Genomic DNA, 16,292 nt, shown 5'->3' with positions numbered 1-16,292 from the left:
GTATGTCAGATGAAGATGATGCATCAGTTCAGATATTTCACAGGAAAATGAAGCTGAAAATCAGAAATTGTAAAAGATGCAGGACTAGATTATCTGTAGGATTTAAAGCAGTATCAACTATAGTTTTCATGAAAGTAGAAATGCAATAGAAAAAGAATAGTAGAAGAATGGGGAGAAAAATAATGAGAACACAGAAAATCACAGAATCATAGAATGTACTGAATTGGAAGGGACCAATCAGGACCAATGAGCAAGTCCAGCTCCTGGCCCTATGCAGGACACTCCAAGAGTCACACCAGTTCTCTAATATAAAGATGTCTGGAAATCCTGCTGGATGCTCTGTTGCTTTCACAAACCCTGTTTCACCATTCATGGTTTCATGCCATCAGTATCCTCTGGATAGTACTTAAATTTTCAAGTAAATTATGTATAATTTATTCTCCATTAAAATACTGTTGAAATAGCCACACTGTACAGGAGCGGACAGTCTAATCTTGATTTACTTAAAATGGAAAACAGCTGCAGTGGAATTGTGTGTGCTTCTCTTATTTTGTTTGAAAGTTCTGCAGAGAAAAAGTAAAGAAAGAAATAATCTGGGCTTCTTGGCCCTTTTTTTTTTTTTTTTTTTTTTTTTGGCTTTTCTCTTTCCATGTTGCTTTGCTATATTTTTCTTGGCAGTCTGGGGGAAGACCTTGTATGTGCAACTCATGAGTTTTGTCCTGATGTATGTTTGCATAGAACACGATATAACTTAGTTTTAAGTTATGACACAATGTAACTTAGTATTTTAATATTTTGGGATGTATTTTTTTTAAATCTAGAAAATCTGACCAAACCGATGTCTTCATACTATGATCCCTTTCAACATACTTTATGCTGTAACAACTTCAGTTATGTTCTGACTAAAGCACAGCAAAAATAATTGTGAATCCTTTCAGTGATAAAGTTTAAATCAAAGCCATGGATGAAAAGTTTTTTGTAATAGTAGATGGAAATCTGATGTTGACTTTCTGAATTTTCATATGTCTAATGGCATTTTCAGCTGTGTAACTGTATAATACAGAGAAACATTGAAGCCTTAGAAAACTACAGGTACAGCAACAAGCATCAAGTTCAGCATGCGTTTGAGCATCCAATGGCTCTATTCACATTTCTAATTATCTCAAATTTTTTAACATTACTCTGGGGCAGAGGTAAGATGTTCAGCTGTATTAATATGTATGTACTGTGAATGGATAATGTGTATATATACTTACAGCAGTAGATAAATGACTAAATAAAATGTAGTACTTTGGGGTTTTTTCCCCCTTTTTGGAAATGGTAATACGCTTCACACTTCATGATGAAACAGCCTCTTCCCATCCTCTGGCATCCTTCTCTCCCTTACATTTGTAAGGGAAATAGTTGTTAAAGAAGATTGTTGCACTGCACAGGTATTTCTAATATACTGCCTTTATGCACTTGGAAACTAGTAATTGAGGTTATTTCACATTCTTGTAATTCTTTTTTTGTTCCTTACGAGCAAAAGAATCAAGCTGCTTTTAAGCTGGTCCTTGGCTGGTTCATGCAAGAAATTATAGGACAAGGAGCAAGAGACTGGAGCTGATTATAGAAGCTTCCTCCAGTCCTGTGTTCTTATGCATGTCTATATATTACTGTAAAGAATGAGTAGTTGTTTCAGTATTTTATGTATTATGTACCTAGTATTGTTTTAAAGAATTTTAAGCTAGTTTTCTTGCTGTTGGATGAAGGTAAGTGCTGCTAACCTTAAGAGTTCTTTTTCCTTACTCAGAGGCTGGAAATTTTATTTGATTGTATGATTTGTCTATTTGAAATTGAATTGAATTCTTCCTCCATGTGCTAATTTTATTCCAAACCACTGACCTCTAGTGGCTGATTTGCAACTATGAAGCTAAAAATTTTAGTAATGTAATGTGCTCCTCCTGAGTCTATTGGCAACAGGAAAGTAATTTTCAGTTTAAATTTCTCAGGAGAATAATGCCTCTTCACGATTTACTGTCCTTTGGCAGTTACTAGCTGCTGCTGGGGGGTTGAACTGTCTTGTTGAGGACTCCTGCTCCCAGTTTAAGAAACTGCAGACTGCTGATGTTAAGGTGAATGAACTGCATGTGAATAACTGGAAACACTTATCCATGTGCTGGAAATGAAAATGTTTACTTTTGGTTTATGTAGATCTTTGACCTAATGACCATGAAATAGCTCTACAGAGCTGCATGACTCAGTGGTGTTATGCAAGCTTCTGAAGATGCACCATTCCCTGCTTCAGAAGAGTCATTCCCCTCGTGCACCTGCCTGTCACAAAATATTGTCTCATTTTCTGTGAATTTAAATGGTTTCCCTGAAAAACTTGAAGGCTGTTTGGGATCACTGGACATTATGTATATTATGTATTCACACTTTTTTTCTACTATTGGTATGTATCTGCGTTGTGTTACCTGTATATGTGTAGGATCATAAAAGGTTCAAAAATCAAAAATCTTTCCCTTTTCCTTTTTTCCCCTTGCTATGCTGTATGAGAGACTCACAAGGCAGGATATGATGGGAGTCCTGAAGGGTAATTTAAACTATATTAAGTCACTATCATCAGCTCTTCCAGTGGATCTGGGAACATCGCAAATCTCTCTCCACTGTATGAACTTGAAATTGTTAATGAATTTCAGATTAAAAAATATTCAAATTTGCTTTATATTACTTAATTTTTCATACAAGGAACATGAAAAATCCTTCATTTCTTATTAGGCTTTACATATCACATATTTCTTGCTAGATAATAATACTGGAGAACCATGATGGACTATTGTAGCTAGAGTAGTACAGTCAGTTACTGAGTTATTTTAGATAAACAGGGATGAGGAAAAAAGATTTCAAAGACCTATATTTCAATCCAGTCACCTGTCTTTCCTGGTCTGCAACCAGTTCTATGTAAACTTTTCTAGTGTCTCCATAAAACAGGTTCTAAATCTTAAAAGGTTGCAACCATAGTCCCTGTTCTTCCTGAAGACCTGGTAAGGCAACTTAACCCTATAATTTTTTGTAGGCAAGGTAATATGCTGTATAAAAAAGGGTTCTAGAGTTTTTGCAAAAGGAGGCCTGAGGAAATGACTGATATGGTAGCAAATCTCCCCCTCTTATGAGCAAGATACGAAGATCTTCACACAACTGTCCCCTAGACAGAGGTTCAGGTGGCACAAAAGCCCATATACTAGCATGGTATATAGAAATAATATTTTTTATCAGTTTAGCATTTAGCAATTTGAATGTAAATGATACTTTTTTTTTTTACTAACTTGATTTTATGAAATACAGGCTTAAAGTAGCCAGTTTGGGTGTCCTGAAATACCGTGCAATTTAGGATGTTTCTCTGTTCATTGCTAGTGATTGATAACTAATGGTTGAGATGCTCATAAATATGGTTGATATTTTTTCTTAGGATGCTGCAGCTGCATGCCAGGAGTCTTGGTACTTCATTAGCAATTGCTTTATGTACTTGGCTGTCCCATGCAGAGTAGGCTGTTATTGATGCTCTTTTATTTGCTGTTTGTCTCCATTAGTTTTCAGTGGCACAGCAGCTGATTGTGTAAATCCTGGTTGACCACCACACTTAGTATCTATTAATCTGTCTATGATATTCCAGTTTTATTCTTTTCCTTCCTGTTTCATACTTACAGTGCCAACACCAGACACAAATTCAGTTATTCAGATGGATAAAAGAGTATGAAATAGTTAGTGGTTCCATTTGGTTTTAGAGAGGAAACAATAAACCTAAACTTAGCATCTCTTCTGGAGTATAGCAGTGTGCCTCTTCAGGTACATATGTTTAAGAATTTCTCTATGCTTTCAAACATCTTTATGTGGGGGAAAAAATAGGGACCCTTAACCTCCTTTTTCTTGTTTAACTGTTAGGCTCTTGCCAAAATAACAAGCAGCCAGGAAATATATCAGCTGCATGTTAGACTCCAACATTGACCTCACCTGTGCTACTTTACAACTTGCAGTCAATTTAGTATTTAACTCCAGTGCTGTACATCTGGTATTTAATGACACAGCATCTGTTGCAACACTTCTGATTCATTTGGTATGGCTGCAATTGTACTTCTGGGAAGATGAGTGTTAATTATTCTGTGGAAGTATGTTCTACCTCAATCTGCCTCCCCTGGGCTTCTAGGAAAACTTGTTTTGGCAATGCTGCTCACTAGGCAGCCAGTAAAGATGTGCCAACAAACTTTGTTTTAAAATCTAATTGTGTATGTTAAAGACAGGCACCGTAATAGCCCTCCTCAGTGATCAAATGCTTTGTGGATTATCAGGTACATTCATTATCCAAATTCCCTGTCAACCTAACTTCTGGTGAGCTCCCATGTTCCTCCCAGTGTGCAAATGAAGACAAGGAAGCCTGAGACATTTTCTCAGTCATGTAAACCAATATCAAAGCTATACTGGAAAAAAACCCTTTTATAAAAAAGAGTGTAATACAGTGGCAGTGGGGCTGATTACAGGCATGGTCCTGAGCCAGGCTGTAGGTCAGCAGGGCAGGAGGTGTCACAGCTGGGCACAGCAGCCCTTACAACCCTGCAGTACAGGATCAGCCACATGGCACTCTCCCTGGAGGAAGACATCATTTTAAACCTCATTTTATCAGCACTAATCTGGGAAGTGCATTTTAGGGGATGGCTTAGGCTAGGGGACCACATTTTCATCTAGAAATCATGCAAACATATTTAGTGTACATGCTTTAATGTTCATGTCCAGGGAAAGGCAGTGACGCTGGTGAAGAGTCTGGACCACAAGTCTTGTGGGGAGTTTTTGAGGGGGCTGGGGGTATTTATCCTGGAGAAAAAGAGGCTCAGGGGAAACCTTACCATTCTCTACAACTGTCTGAAAGGAGGTTGTAGCCAGGTAGGAGTCAGGCTCTTCTTTCAGATAGCAAGTGACAGGATGAGAAGACAGTCTGAAGCTGGGCCAGGGAAAACTTAGATTGGACATCAGGAAGAATTTCTTTATAGAAAGGTCATTAAACATTGGAATGGGCTGTCCAGGGAGGTGGTGCAGCCACCGTCCTGGAGACGTTCGAGAAAAGACTGGCTGTGGCTCTTATTGACATGGTCTAGTCGACAAGGTGGTGTTCGGTCGTAGGTTGAACTCAATGATCTCGGAGGTCCTCTCAACCTAATTATTTTAATAGTGTGACCCTATTAAAAAATTCTCTGATGTGTGTTTCACCTTTGCTAAGAAATTAAAGGCCCGTGCGTTTGTTACTCGTAGCCGTATGTATTACCCTCCACCAGGCACGGTAACAGAGCAGGGGCTGCTCCTGAGGTGCTGCAGCCGGGGCCGAGCCCCTTCCCAGGCCCGGCCCGGCAGACGCGGCCCCGCTCCCCGGGCCAGGCGCAGGCGCGGCGGGCGGGGCGGGTGAGTCAGCGGCGGCCCCGCGGTGCCCCCGCACATCCGGGTGCCGCGGCGCCGCCCACCGCCGGCCTCCGGCCACCGCCGCCGCCCGGGGCCAGCGGGGCTCCGCCGCAGCCGCGCCGGCCTCCGCCGATGTGAATCGCTCGCCTGCCGGCCGCTGCCGAGCGGCCGCCGCCATGATGCCGGCCCTGGCCGCCCAGCGGCGGGGCTGCCGCGGCCTCTACCGCCTGTACCTGCGGTGCCAGGCGGCGCCGCGGCCCCGCGCCTGCCACGGTGAGTCCTGCGGGGCCCGGGCCGCTGCGCCGCGCCGGCCGGGGCTCGTCGGGAGCTGCGACGGAGCTCCGCCTTCGCCTGGGGCGCAGCGAGTGCCGGCGCTCGCAGGCGGAGGTGGCGGCCGGGGTCCCTCCCGAGGCGGTAGCACTGCTCCCGGCCGCTTCCTGAGGGTCGGCTGTAAAAAGAAGGAAAACGTGCAGGCGTTTTGCGAGCGCGGTGCGGGGCCGGGCTGTCCGCGGCCGGGCTGTGCCAGCCCGTCTGACGTACAGCGGGCGCGTCATGCCCGTGCCGGGCCGAAGTTTGCAGGAATTACATAAATTATAGCACGGGCTTACAGGGCTTGTGTTGGTACGGGGAGGCCACACATCTCATGGAATTTGAATTCCGAGCAGTTTTTCCCCTTTTTGCGTAGTCACGGTTAAATAGCAGCAAATGTTCTTTTTCTTTAGCTGTTTCTTGTGTGTGCATGAATTAGTAAAAAAATGCCCCCTAAATATGCGGATTAAGTTTCCCCTTTTTAACTGCTCCAGCATCACCAAAGCAGAGGAAACAACAATGCTAATCCTGTGCCACGTATTTATTGTAGGGTTTTAAAAATTCGTAATCAGTGAGTTCAGTGAACTGCGACGAGTTCAGTATTAAGGGCTTTTGTCACATTGTGACAACTGTCAGAGCTGTCCTTTTTTTGGGAAAATTTTCCTTCAGTAAGGTTTAGGTCGGTGCATGTAGACATGCAGGTGTGCAGAAGACTAAAACAAAAAAGGAAAGCTGTTGAGACTTTTACAGAATGGACAGTTCTGTAAAATGCTTTATTTTTTTGTGAGAGCTGTGTTATTCATGGTTAAATGGTCATGCTTTGTATGACTTTATTTACTGGCACCTCTTAATTATTTTTAAAAATGTATTTATTTTTTTAGTGAGTGTTTTCCAAAGCACTCACAGCACTTTCCCTGCTGCATTACTGGTTGGAGGTGTTATTTACCCTCTCTACAGAAGTATTGTGCTCCCTAAAAGAAACTGATTGCTAATACAGGTTGGTCTGTACTGCAGCTCTGCTTTTGGCTATTTTTTTGAGATGGAAGATTGCCTACCTAGGGTGGTTTCTCAATGGACTTTTTACATATTTATATTGTAATTTGTCTCTTGTGAATGCTGCAAAATTTAAGACACTTCCCTGTAAAATGTTTTGTACAGTGTTGTCTGCTTTTCTATGTGATTTCTGTAGCAACTGTATAATTTGCACACAATTCAGTTTCTCTTCATTGGTAAGCTGTGATTTGTACAGAGTGTGCACAGAGTGAAACGAAATGGCAACCCTGGCTAATGGTTTTGTAGTGATCTGTATTTGTTCTTTTATCAATATATGGTTTTTAAAGACTTTGAGGCAGTATGACTAGAATGAGACAACGTATCACAAAGCTGATCTTGTCAAATAGCTTTGGGTTTGGTTTTTTTTTTAACCCTTAAGATTATCCAGAGGTCTCTGGGAAAAAATGCATACTGGAGTGTGGGAAAAACTTTCTAGTGTTAGAATGAAATTTAAAAGTGGATGTTTGAAGGGAGGTAGTGAAAGCATGCTATGTACTCTCATTTTGTAGTTTTACCTATAAACATGGGTAAAATGAGCATGGGTCAGTACTTAAAAGCTCACTTTCCATAACTTTTGCTGCCAGAGCAGGACCGCTTTTCCTTCTTTTTCCTTCCAAAATGGCTGCCTGAAACAGCTTTTTTTTCTTCCCCTTGTTAGGATGGAAAGTTTCAATGAAAAGTGGGAGCCTGTCTTATATTCTGCCATGTAATCGCCTGCCTGTGCAGTTGATGAGTCAAGTGAGAGTTTATACCTCCAATGGTCAGAAGAAAGATCTTGGATCACAAGATACAAATGGATCAGCCCGTGGAGAAACCCTGCATAAAGTTGAAACAGGTAATACTAAGCTACAATAAAGAGTGTTTATAAAAATATAAAAGCTTAACATATTCACTGATAACAGGGTATTTTTTAATTGTATGATATTATGATTGCAGAATTCTTAGTATTTTGGGTTGTTGTCATCTCTATATGAAATTCAAGTGCATAAGCAGGGAGGAATGCTGAAATTTATTTCTTTGTCATTCTGATATTTTAAGGGTTTAAGTTTAGAGTAATCAAATTTAAAGTGGTGGTGGAAAAAATGTGGAGGTTGAAAGGGCTTAAGTAATTTAAGGGATAAGAAATAGAATGTATTACTCATCTTTCACAACTTTGCTTGTTTATTTGATTTATTTTGGTAGCGTTTCTGGTGTGTTGTGTCAAAGGAATTAATGATAAAGATTGAATGAGTGCCACTGTTGAGCATTGTGGCATCTCAAGGCCAGGCTATAAATGACTGGTAAAGAGGGTTGAGCTGTCCCATCTGCTCTAGCTTTCTAATCTGACAGTTGTTAGAACTGCAGCATTCACATTAAACATTTGATACAGTGTGCATAACCTGACCCTCCCTGCTGTTTGATTGTCGATCTGCTGCTTGTTAGGTGCTTGTGAAATTCAGAACTGTCTTGTCCTTGCTTCATTGTAACATCCTCTATTTTTGATGCTTGTTAACTGTGGGACTGCACAGATACAGGCTCGGAAGACTGTGCTAAGGAGATAACAGATGCTTTTCAAAATGAAAGCTCTCTTTCTTTGTGCTTTTGTCTACAATGGAGTGGTCTTCTAAAGAGAATTTCCTTTGCCTTGTCAGGATAGCAGATATTTGTTCCTTCTTTAGTAACTTGTAAATTCCTGGGGCTTGCAACAGTCTTTAAAAGCTAGTAACTGTAGCTAGCTAAGAGGATTACATTCTGATGTTTGGAAGTACAAAAGTGACTCTTAAACATTGTTCGGTCTTGAAAGTTCTGTTATATCGACCTCTACTTGTCTGAAAAACTGATTGTGAATGGAAGTATTCTGTATCCTTTTCCTCAGTGATGTACTGTGATTTTGTTCTGACTCTAAACTGAGGCAGTAAACTTTGAAAGGGTACTTGATGTACATAGATCTCTGTGCATGGATATAGTCTTAGTATTTTTGTGTTTTCCCAGGTGAGAAAATAAAGGAAAGGAAAAACAAAGGGGTTTTGTTTCTTTTGTTTTCAAGTGAAAGGGATGACTGTTTAATGAATAGTTAGTTATGGTGCAACCTTATTTGCTATGTAGTAAGATCAACTTCATAGATTTATAAGTGTTATTTTTCCAAAAAAGTATCCTTGAATTGTTATTAGCTGTAGTTCTCAGTTGCTTTTAGGGTATTAACTAATTACCTTATTGAAACATAGTTATGTAGTGCAAGCTTTGAGAGAATCTGATCTTGAAATAATTTAAGTACCATGTTAGGCTAGGAGTACCTCATTACTCAGCACTAACCTGCTAAAAAAATCTTCATTTTAAAAAAGTATATCACTTTGAATAAGGTAATTTTCAATTTTGTGAATGATTATGAATGTCTGGCAAACCTCCAATGTTATAGAGTGGTAGGGCACAAAAGAGTGAATATATTGGTTTGACATGTTAGAACCCTAAGGGTTTTGTTCTGAAAGCTATGTTGAGATGTATGAGACAGGGATGTAATATTTGTTTGAGTTTCCAAGTAGTACTTCTGATTTCTAACTAGAAATATCACTAAAATTACTGGAACTTGTAGTTTTCCAAATATTAAGATTCATTTCACTATTGTAAGTTATATTTTGTTGGGTTTTTTAATAGAATCATATCCTCAGGTTTCAAAACCAGCTAAAAGACTTTGTTTTTGTTCTAGCTCCAGCTTGTTACCTATGAGTTGTGGATTTTAGTTTAAATATTCTGTGTTTTAAGGAGCTAACTTTTTGTAAATGAAGAAGCTTCCATCCCTTAAAATTGAATCCCAGCTTGGAAGCTCTGAAACACTCTGATACATAGCAGCCATAAGCCATATAGAATTAATTATATTTACTAACCTAAAGTTTTGCATAAAACTTGTCCCAAACCAGAAGTGCACTGTTAGAATATTTTTTTTTAAATTTGGGTGAAGTATGTTACAAATTGGTGTTCTTCTGCAAGCTGCTAGAAGTTTATTGATCAATGCTATATTAAATATTTACTTTAGTTATTTTTTTTGTTTCTGTCTTTTGAGAGTTTTAAGTGTTGGAAATCTGGCAAATACATTTTCTAATTGTCAGGGTCCAGTGCAATATTGAGATATATTCTAATGTTAGTCAAACTCTTAACTAAAAAGAAAAGTAGATACTTCCATATTTACAGTGAGCTTTAATTTTATTTTACAGGACAAGATACAACCAATGCAGGCCAAAAGCAGTCTTCACCTAAACAGCCAATCCAAGTAAAAGGTAAAGAAATACTTAGTGTATTGGAATTTTACTGCTGTTGGCTAGTAGTTAAAAAAAGAAAAAAAAAGGAAACTGTGGCTCCTCTTCAATTGTGTAAGCAAGTTATGTGAATAGCATTTTAAAACACACTTGTGTGCCAGCTTTGTTTGGTACAGTTTGTTTGAAAATGACTCATAAAAAACCAAGCATAGCGGTATTCCTTCTAATTACTCACTCTTCTGTGTTTGTTTGTAATTTTCATTTAAGCTGCAAAGTTCATCAGGAGAAAACTGATTTGTTTTTTCATGTGTTGTTGCAGTCTGTCCTCCTTGCATGTTTTCAGTCGTGTCCATTCTCCCTCTCAGACTTAATGGGGCTAAGCTGAATACTTGATCTTCCCCGTTCCTTGTTCTAAGTCTTCCTCTGTTCTTTCTTATTACTGAGTTAATCTAATCAGTGTTGCTTCTAAATATATTTTGACCACATGAACGGCCTAATCTGAGTTCTGTACAATTCCCATTTGTGTGCAGTAATGTGGTGGGCTTGGCACTGGCTGGACACCAGGTGCCCACCCACACTGGTCTATCACTCCCCTCCTTAGCTGGATAGGGTAGCAAACATGTGATGAAAGGCTTATGAGTTGAGATAAGGACAGGGAGAGATCACTCACCAATTACTATCATGGGCAAAACAGATCGGACTTGGGCAAAATCAGTTATTTTATTGCCAGTCAAATCAGACTACAGTACTGAGAAATAAAAACTAAATCTTAAAATACCTTCCTCTAACCCTTCACTTTTTCCCAGGCTTAATCTTTTCCTGCTTTCTCTACCTTCTCAACCCCAGTGGTGCAGGGGGATGTCAGTTTCTTTAGATTTATTGTCTCTTAGTGTGTGCATGCAGGGAAAAAATGCAAGGTAGATAGGAGAAATTTCTGTGAAATAATTGTGAAAATAGAAATATGTTTCAGTAAGAGTTTCCCCTCTCTTAATTAAAGATGTGCAAGGAGAAATGCTTATGTCAAGGATTTTGCTAGTGTCTAGAAAGTGGAATTCTAGTCTTAAAATGCTGCTTTGGCTTAGAAAATTACCACTCCAAGTATTACTAAGTATTAGAAAGACAGTAACATTTTTAAATGCTCACTAATCTTAAACGTGCTTTTTAAAGTGTTTTATTTACATCATTTTTGTTGAGCTTGTCTTTCTTTTGAAAACACCAAATAGGGTTTTTTTTTCCCATATTTACTACAGTTTTATACAGTTATTTGAATGAAGAGTAGGATCGTTGGTATGCTGTGCAATATACAATTACAGTACAATATATACAATGTACAATATATGATTTATTTTAGTGAAATTTACCTGTATTTCTGAAAGGTGAGTTAGTAAGTTTTCGATAAATCCATAAGTTGTTTTTTAGTGAGGTTAATATGATTTGGGCATATATTTGTTTTAAATAAAAGATGGGAAGTGTTCTTTATTAAAAATGATCAGTTTGTCCTAACCTTAGTAAATTGTGTACTGTTTTTAGGAAATGTCCAAAGTTTTTTTCATCACCTTCACTCAGGAGCTTGGTGGGATAAATGTGATTATTCAGGGACTTAAAAAATTCTTCAAGTTCAAATTGGATGAGAGAAATCAGATTATTATGATAAATATTAATACCTGTGCTGTTAGTGTGTCATGGAGAGTCAAACAATATATTTTGCTGTTAAGCATCAAAACACAGAAATAAGGCAATGTAGAATTCTGGGAAAAATTTTCTCAAACTCTTTAAAACATTATCTTTCTATAAGTATTCTGTGACTTAAAGAGTAGTTCTGGACCAGCTATAGAAATCATATCAATCCTGTGATTTGCAAGAAGTTCATGTGTTCTCTAAGGTCTTCTCACCAGCAGAATCTCAGCTTTTTGTTTTAAGTTGTATTCTGTAATGTTAGTTACATTACAGTGTTAGTTGTGTTATATTCTTCTGAATGTAACTAGTCTTCCAATAATCATGTTTTTAATGCATGTTAGTGTACAGTGACTTACATTTGAGAATAAGATGAAGTTATGTACATACAGACAAGTAGGAAATAATAGCATAAATTTAAAATTCCATTTATAATTTTTCTGAATATGCGTGGTATTCTTTTCCTTGTGCATGAAAATCTGATGTGATAAGAGCACATCTTCCAGACATAAAAAGCATTATAAATAAATCATGTATGTTTTTAATTGTTATAAATGCTCAATGTTAAGAGCACTAAATTTGAACATAATAGTTGAGAAAAATTATGTATACAGTCTGTATGCTCTGCAAAGGTCAAAAGTCTTATCTGCAGAAAGTGGACTTGATTATTGGAAAAAATAGAAATGGAGCAGTCTGTTGCCATTTCAGTTTTTAGACCAAGGGTTTCCAAATGGCAATATTGAATGAAACAACTTTTTTTCAAAGGGTTTCCAAATGGCCATATTTGAATGCTATTTATGTAGCCAAGCACCATCTCTGACATCAAAGCTGGAGAAGTAGCTGACTGTGGCAGTTAGGTTTGAGAAACCTGAACTACAGCTTAGAAAGTAGCAGTTTTGGAGGTAAATCATTCTACCTTACTCATTTCCACAATGAGGAAGATACCTTTCTCTTCACTGGCAATTTTCTGTATCACTGACACTGTTTTTCAGATTCCCACTAAGAGATATCACAGTATGACACTAGATTGAATTAATTTTTGAAGTTTCTGCTGTAGTTTCTATGAGTGACTTGTGTATCTATTTTTTTTTAAAGTGAAACCAGTCCTTAAAAAAAGAGAGTATGGACCAAAATACACACAGAATAACTTCATCACTGGAGTCAGAGCAATAAATGAGTTTTGTCTTAAATCCAGGTATGATGGGTTTGAGTTGAGACTTAAATTCTGAATGTTTGTTCATATGTGCATGAGAAGTAATTGTAATTGTCGAGTGATTTTGCACAGATTTTCTAAATGTTTTTGTGGTGTACATAATTGTAAGTGGCAGAAGCTAGTTCTTGCTTAGTTTTACAGTGGACTAGGAGCTTGCACTTAATATTCATGTTTCAGTACTTGCTTCTTAAAGTAGTTGATTTGTACTTATGAGACAATAAATCTGCTTGGATTTATGGTCTCATAAGTACAAATTACTCTGTTCCTCCTGTTTTTACATAATGGTGTAGATGCCCTAATGTGTAGCTCAGCACAGGAAATTTTATCTGTTTCCCCAAGTAGCTTTGTTATCTTCAGCCTTTTGCAGCTTGTGCTGAGAGTGTAAATTTTGGGATTAAATTTTCTTGTCACATGACTGCTGATTTCCATTTAGGGAGGCTAATTCATAGAGCCTCTTGTTTAGCATATGTGCGCATTATCAGTTACATACAGATCATTCATTGAGTGTTTTATTATTTAGTGTTTTAATTCTTTGTCTTCAGTGTGTAGTATTTCATTGTATGAAGACATGATTTGGACTTCTGGATGTGAAAAACAGTAGTTTTCAATGGCCTGCTAGAGATCACTTGCTTCATGTTGTCTGTCTGTTCTGTTTGAATTAGACAACTCCACTTTTTTTGTACAATAAATTAGTAATATCAAAATGGTGGATGATCACCCAGACATAAAAGTCAAATTAGAACAATATGATCCTTTTTTTTTACACTAAACTCTTTGTCCACTTTCCTTAGTGATTTAGACCAGCTGAGAAAAATTAAACGACGAAGTCCCCATGATGACACTGAGACTTTCACGGTGTACCTGAGATCGGACGTAGAGGCAAAGTAAGAACGTTTGAAAAGGATGATATGAGAGAGAGAAAAGAGTTTTAAAAGTCAGCTTTGCAATGTGAAAGGGCAGTAAGGTTTTCCATTTTCTATCTGAGCATATGTTATATCGTGATTATTATAATTACATTGTGTATAAAAAACTCAACAGTATGGTTTTATGCTTGAAAAAAAGTTGCATGAACAGAAACATTTTTAAGATACTTTTACTTCATGCAGGTCTCTTGAAGTTTGGGGTAGTCCAGAGGCTCTTGCCAGAGAAAGAAAGCGACGTAAAGAGGCAGAGATCAAGTACAGAGAAAGTGAGTATAGAGTGTTCAAATACCTTCAAATGTCACAAGAAGTGTGATTGTTAGGAATCTACAAGATAGCGTTACTTTATTGAAAGCATGTAAATTTGTAACTAGCAATTGCTGACTAGGTTTTGTGGCATAATCTTAGAGTAAAATGTTACTATCTCTGCAGATACAGTCTGTTACTATCTTGCAATTTATCACCTTTGTGATACAGGAAAAACATGCATTTTGTGTTCTGTAGAACAGAGGGGGGGCTTTCAGTTTTTAGATGATAATTTACATTTTCAATGCTTTTGCATTTTATCTAATTGAAAATTTTGAAAAGAGTTAAAACTGATCCAAATCTTTACACCATGCCACTATTCATTAATTTTTTTCCTCTGAGAAGAATTCAGCTTGCCTTTGGTTTCAGAAGGGGAGAAGTACCCCCAAATCACATTATTTTTTTCTTTGTGTAATATTATTTTTGTTATCCTTGCTGGCATTATCAACACAGCCAAATGGGTAGTTCATGACGTATTTGGATCAGTCTAGTCAGTTAAAATCACACAAGAGGCAATACTGCTTCAAGATACTTAGTCTAGTTGTGTGCCTTAAAATAAGAGGTCAATTTTTTTTGGAACATTGTGCCACTAGAACACCCTTCTGTCAGAAAAGGCTAGAACTGCAGACACCTGTTGAGGTATCTATAAGTGTACTGAAAGTGTAGTGAGGAGCCTCAAAATTTTTATTGACCTGAAGAATAATTTTTGGATATAAATAAAATTTTTGGATATAAACAAAATGAATTTGCAGAAGTGTATTTTGAGTTTTTTCTCTGTGCATTATCATTTATTGGTAGAAATAGTAACAATGTATAGGATCATAACAGATTGTATTTGGCATTTTGCATGAGTGTATAAAACACGTGTTTCTGATTAACAACATCAAGGGAGAAATTCTTTCATAGATCATCTAGCTCTTATTAGAAGTTGGCTGCTGCATAAAACAAGTAGATTTCAATTCCTGAAGCTACTGGTTGCTAGTACATATTCACAATGCAAATTTTGTACTGCAGATCTGTTTAGAAACCAAAGGCTGTTGTGGGAATACAAGGAGTTCTTTGGAAATACTAAGGTAAGGTCATTTTCAAGTGTTTGGCTAGAAAAGTGTAGTGAAATGTGTTATGACACCTTTTGAAGGAAAATTTGTGTAACTGAATATTACTGGAAGATTTTTTTGCCCTGTAATATACCAGATCTAGATCTGATTGTTATGCAGTAGTAAATGTTGTGATGACAACTTGAATGGGTTCCTACTGTGACAATGTTATCCACCAGAAAGAGGGTTTTCTTTCAGTTGCCTTCTTGTCAAAATTGCAGCTGTACTCATGATTTCAAGTATAACCTACTACTATGTGTAGTGAATATATTGTTAATTTAAAAAACCTAAGTAAGTTTCTTTAAGAAAAAAGACCCTAGAAGATGATTGCTTTTCTCTATGCACTGCTGGCCCTTCCTCTTTGCCTAAGTAGACACACACCCTAGATCCAGGTGCTTGGGTGTACAGAATGATTCCTTAGTGGGCTCTGGGCCTTATGGCTGCAGTGGCCTCTGCTGGAGACGTCATTGGAGTTGATCTCTTTAATGGCCAACCATTTGTAGAAATACATAAGACCCAACTGCAGTTTGGCTGAACATTTAGTAGTAAATTAGTTGCCTTCCAGAACTTTTGCAATACAGGACAGTGCAAAGTTTTTTATTTAATTTGTATAGTAGGTGTCTAATGAGATCAAGATTTAATTATTAAATAATCTGTTATTTCTTTATGTAGCCACGCTCCAGTTCAGCAGCTATGTTTTTCAAGGGACCAGGGAAGGTGGTAATGGTAGCTATTTGCATGTAAGTAAAAAAAAAAAAAAAAGTTTTGTTTATGTAATAAAAAGTAATTTATTTATATTATCCTGGAAATAGTAACAGTGTGTGTATTTAAGATAAAGATGCCTGTGTCTGTAACTAAAGTTAATAGATTTATTTGTTTATTGTTGATAGGAGAGTTTATGTGAATACATTGATCAATACATAGAGGTCAGGTATTGAATATATCTCTGATGAGAGAAGAGCAATGTTTTCTGAATGTATTACCCTATATAGTTTCTTAAAGAAAAACCAAAATTTTGAAGGATCTGAAACAGCAGGTATTTAAAGTTGTCCATTTTTCTTGC

General features: G+C 37.6%; 1 protein-coding gene across 2 annotated transcripts in view; it reads left to right on the top strand.

Moving 5' to 3' along the window:
• Positions 1-5,459: 5,459 nt before the first annotated feature.
• The window catches only part of SLC30A9 (solute carrier family 30 member 9), a 35,071-nt gene continuing 24,238 nt past the window's right edge, over positions 5,460-16,292 (top strand). Inside the window, exons 1-8 of one of the 2 annotated variants that reach the window (XM_054633788.2) lie at positions 5,460-5,700; positions 7,448-7,624; positions 9,978-10,040; positions 12,789-12,888; positions 13,698-13,790; positions 14,013-14,095; positions 15,147-15,205; positions 15,902-15,969. In XM_054633788.2, the coding sequence (XP_054489763.1) occupies positions 5,604-5,700; positions 7,448-7,624; positions 9,978-10,040; positions 12,789-12,888; positions 13,698-13,790; positions 14,013-14,095; positions 15,147-15,205; positions 15,902-15,969 (740 nt within the window). In that variant the 5' untranslated portion in view covers positions 5,460-5,603. The remainder of the gene's footprint in view (positions 5,701-7,447; positions 7,625-9,977; positions 10,041-12,788; positions 12,889-13,697; positions 13,791-14,012; positions 14,096-15,146; positions 15,206-15,901; positions 15,970-16,292) is intronic. The other variant, XR_008534345.2, reaches the window with a different exon arrangement.

This window comes from Agelaius phoeniceus, chromosome 4 (assembly GCF_051311805.1).
Source record: "Agelaius phoeniceus isolate bAgePho1 chromosome 4, bAgePho1.hap1, whole genome shotgun sequence".
NCBI classification, from domain to species: domain Eukaryota; kingdom Metazoa; phylum Chordata; class Aves; order Passeriformes; family Icteridae; genus Agelaius; species Agelaius phoeniceus.
The sequence above is the reverse complement of the archived record's forward strand: the minus strand, read 5'-3'. Positions and strand labels throughout refer to the sequence as shown.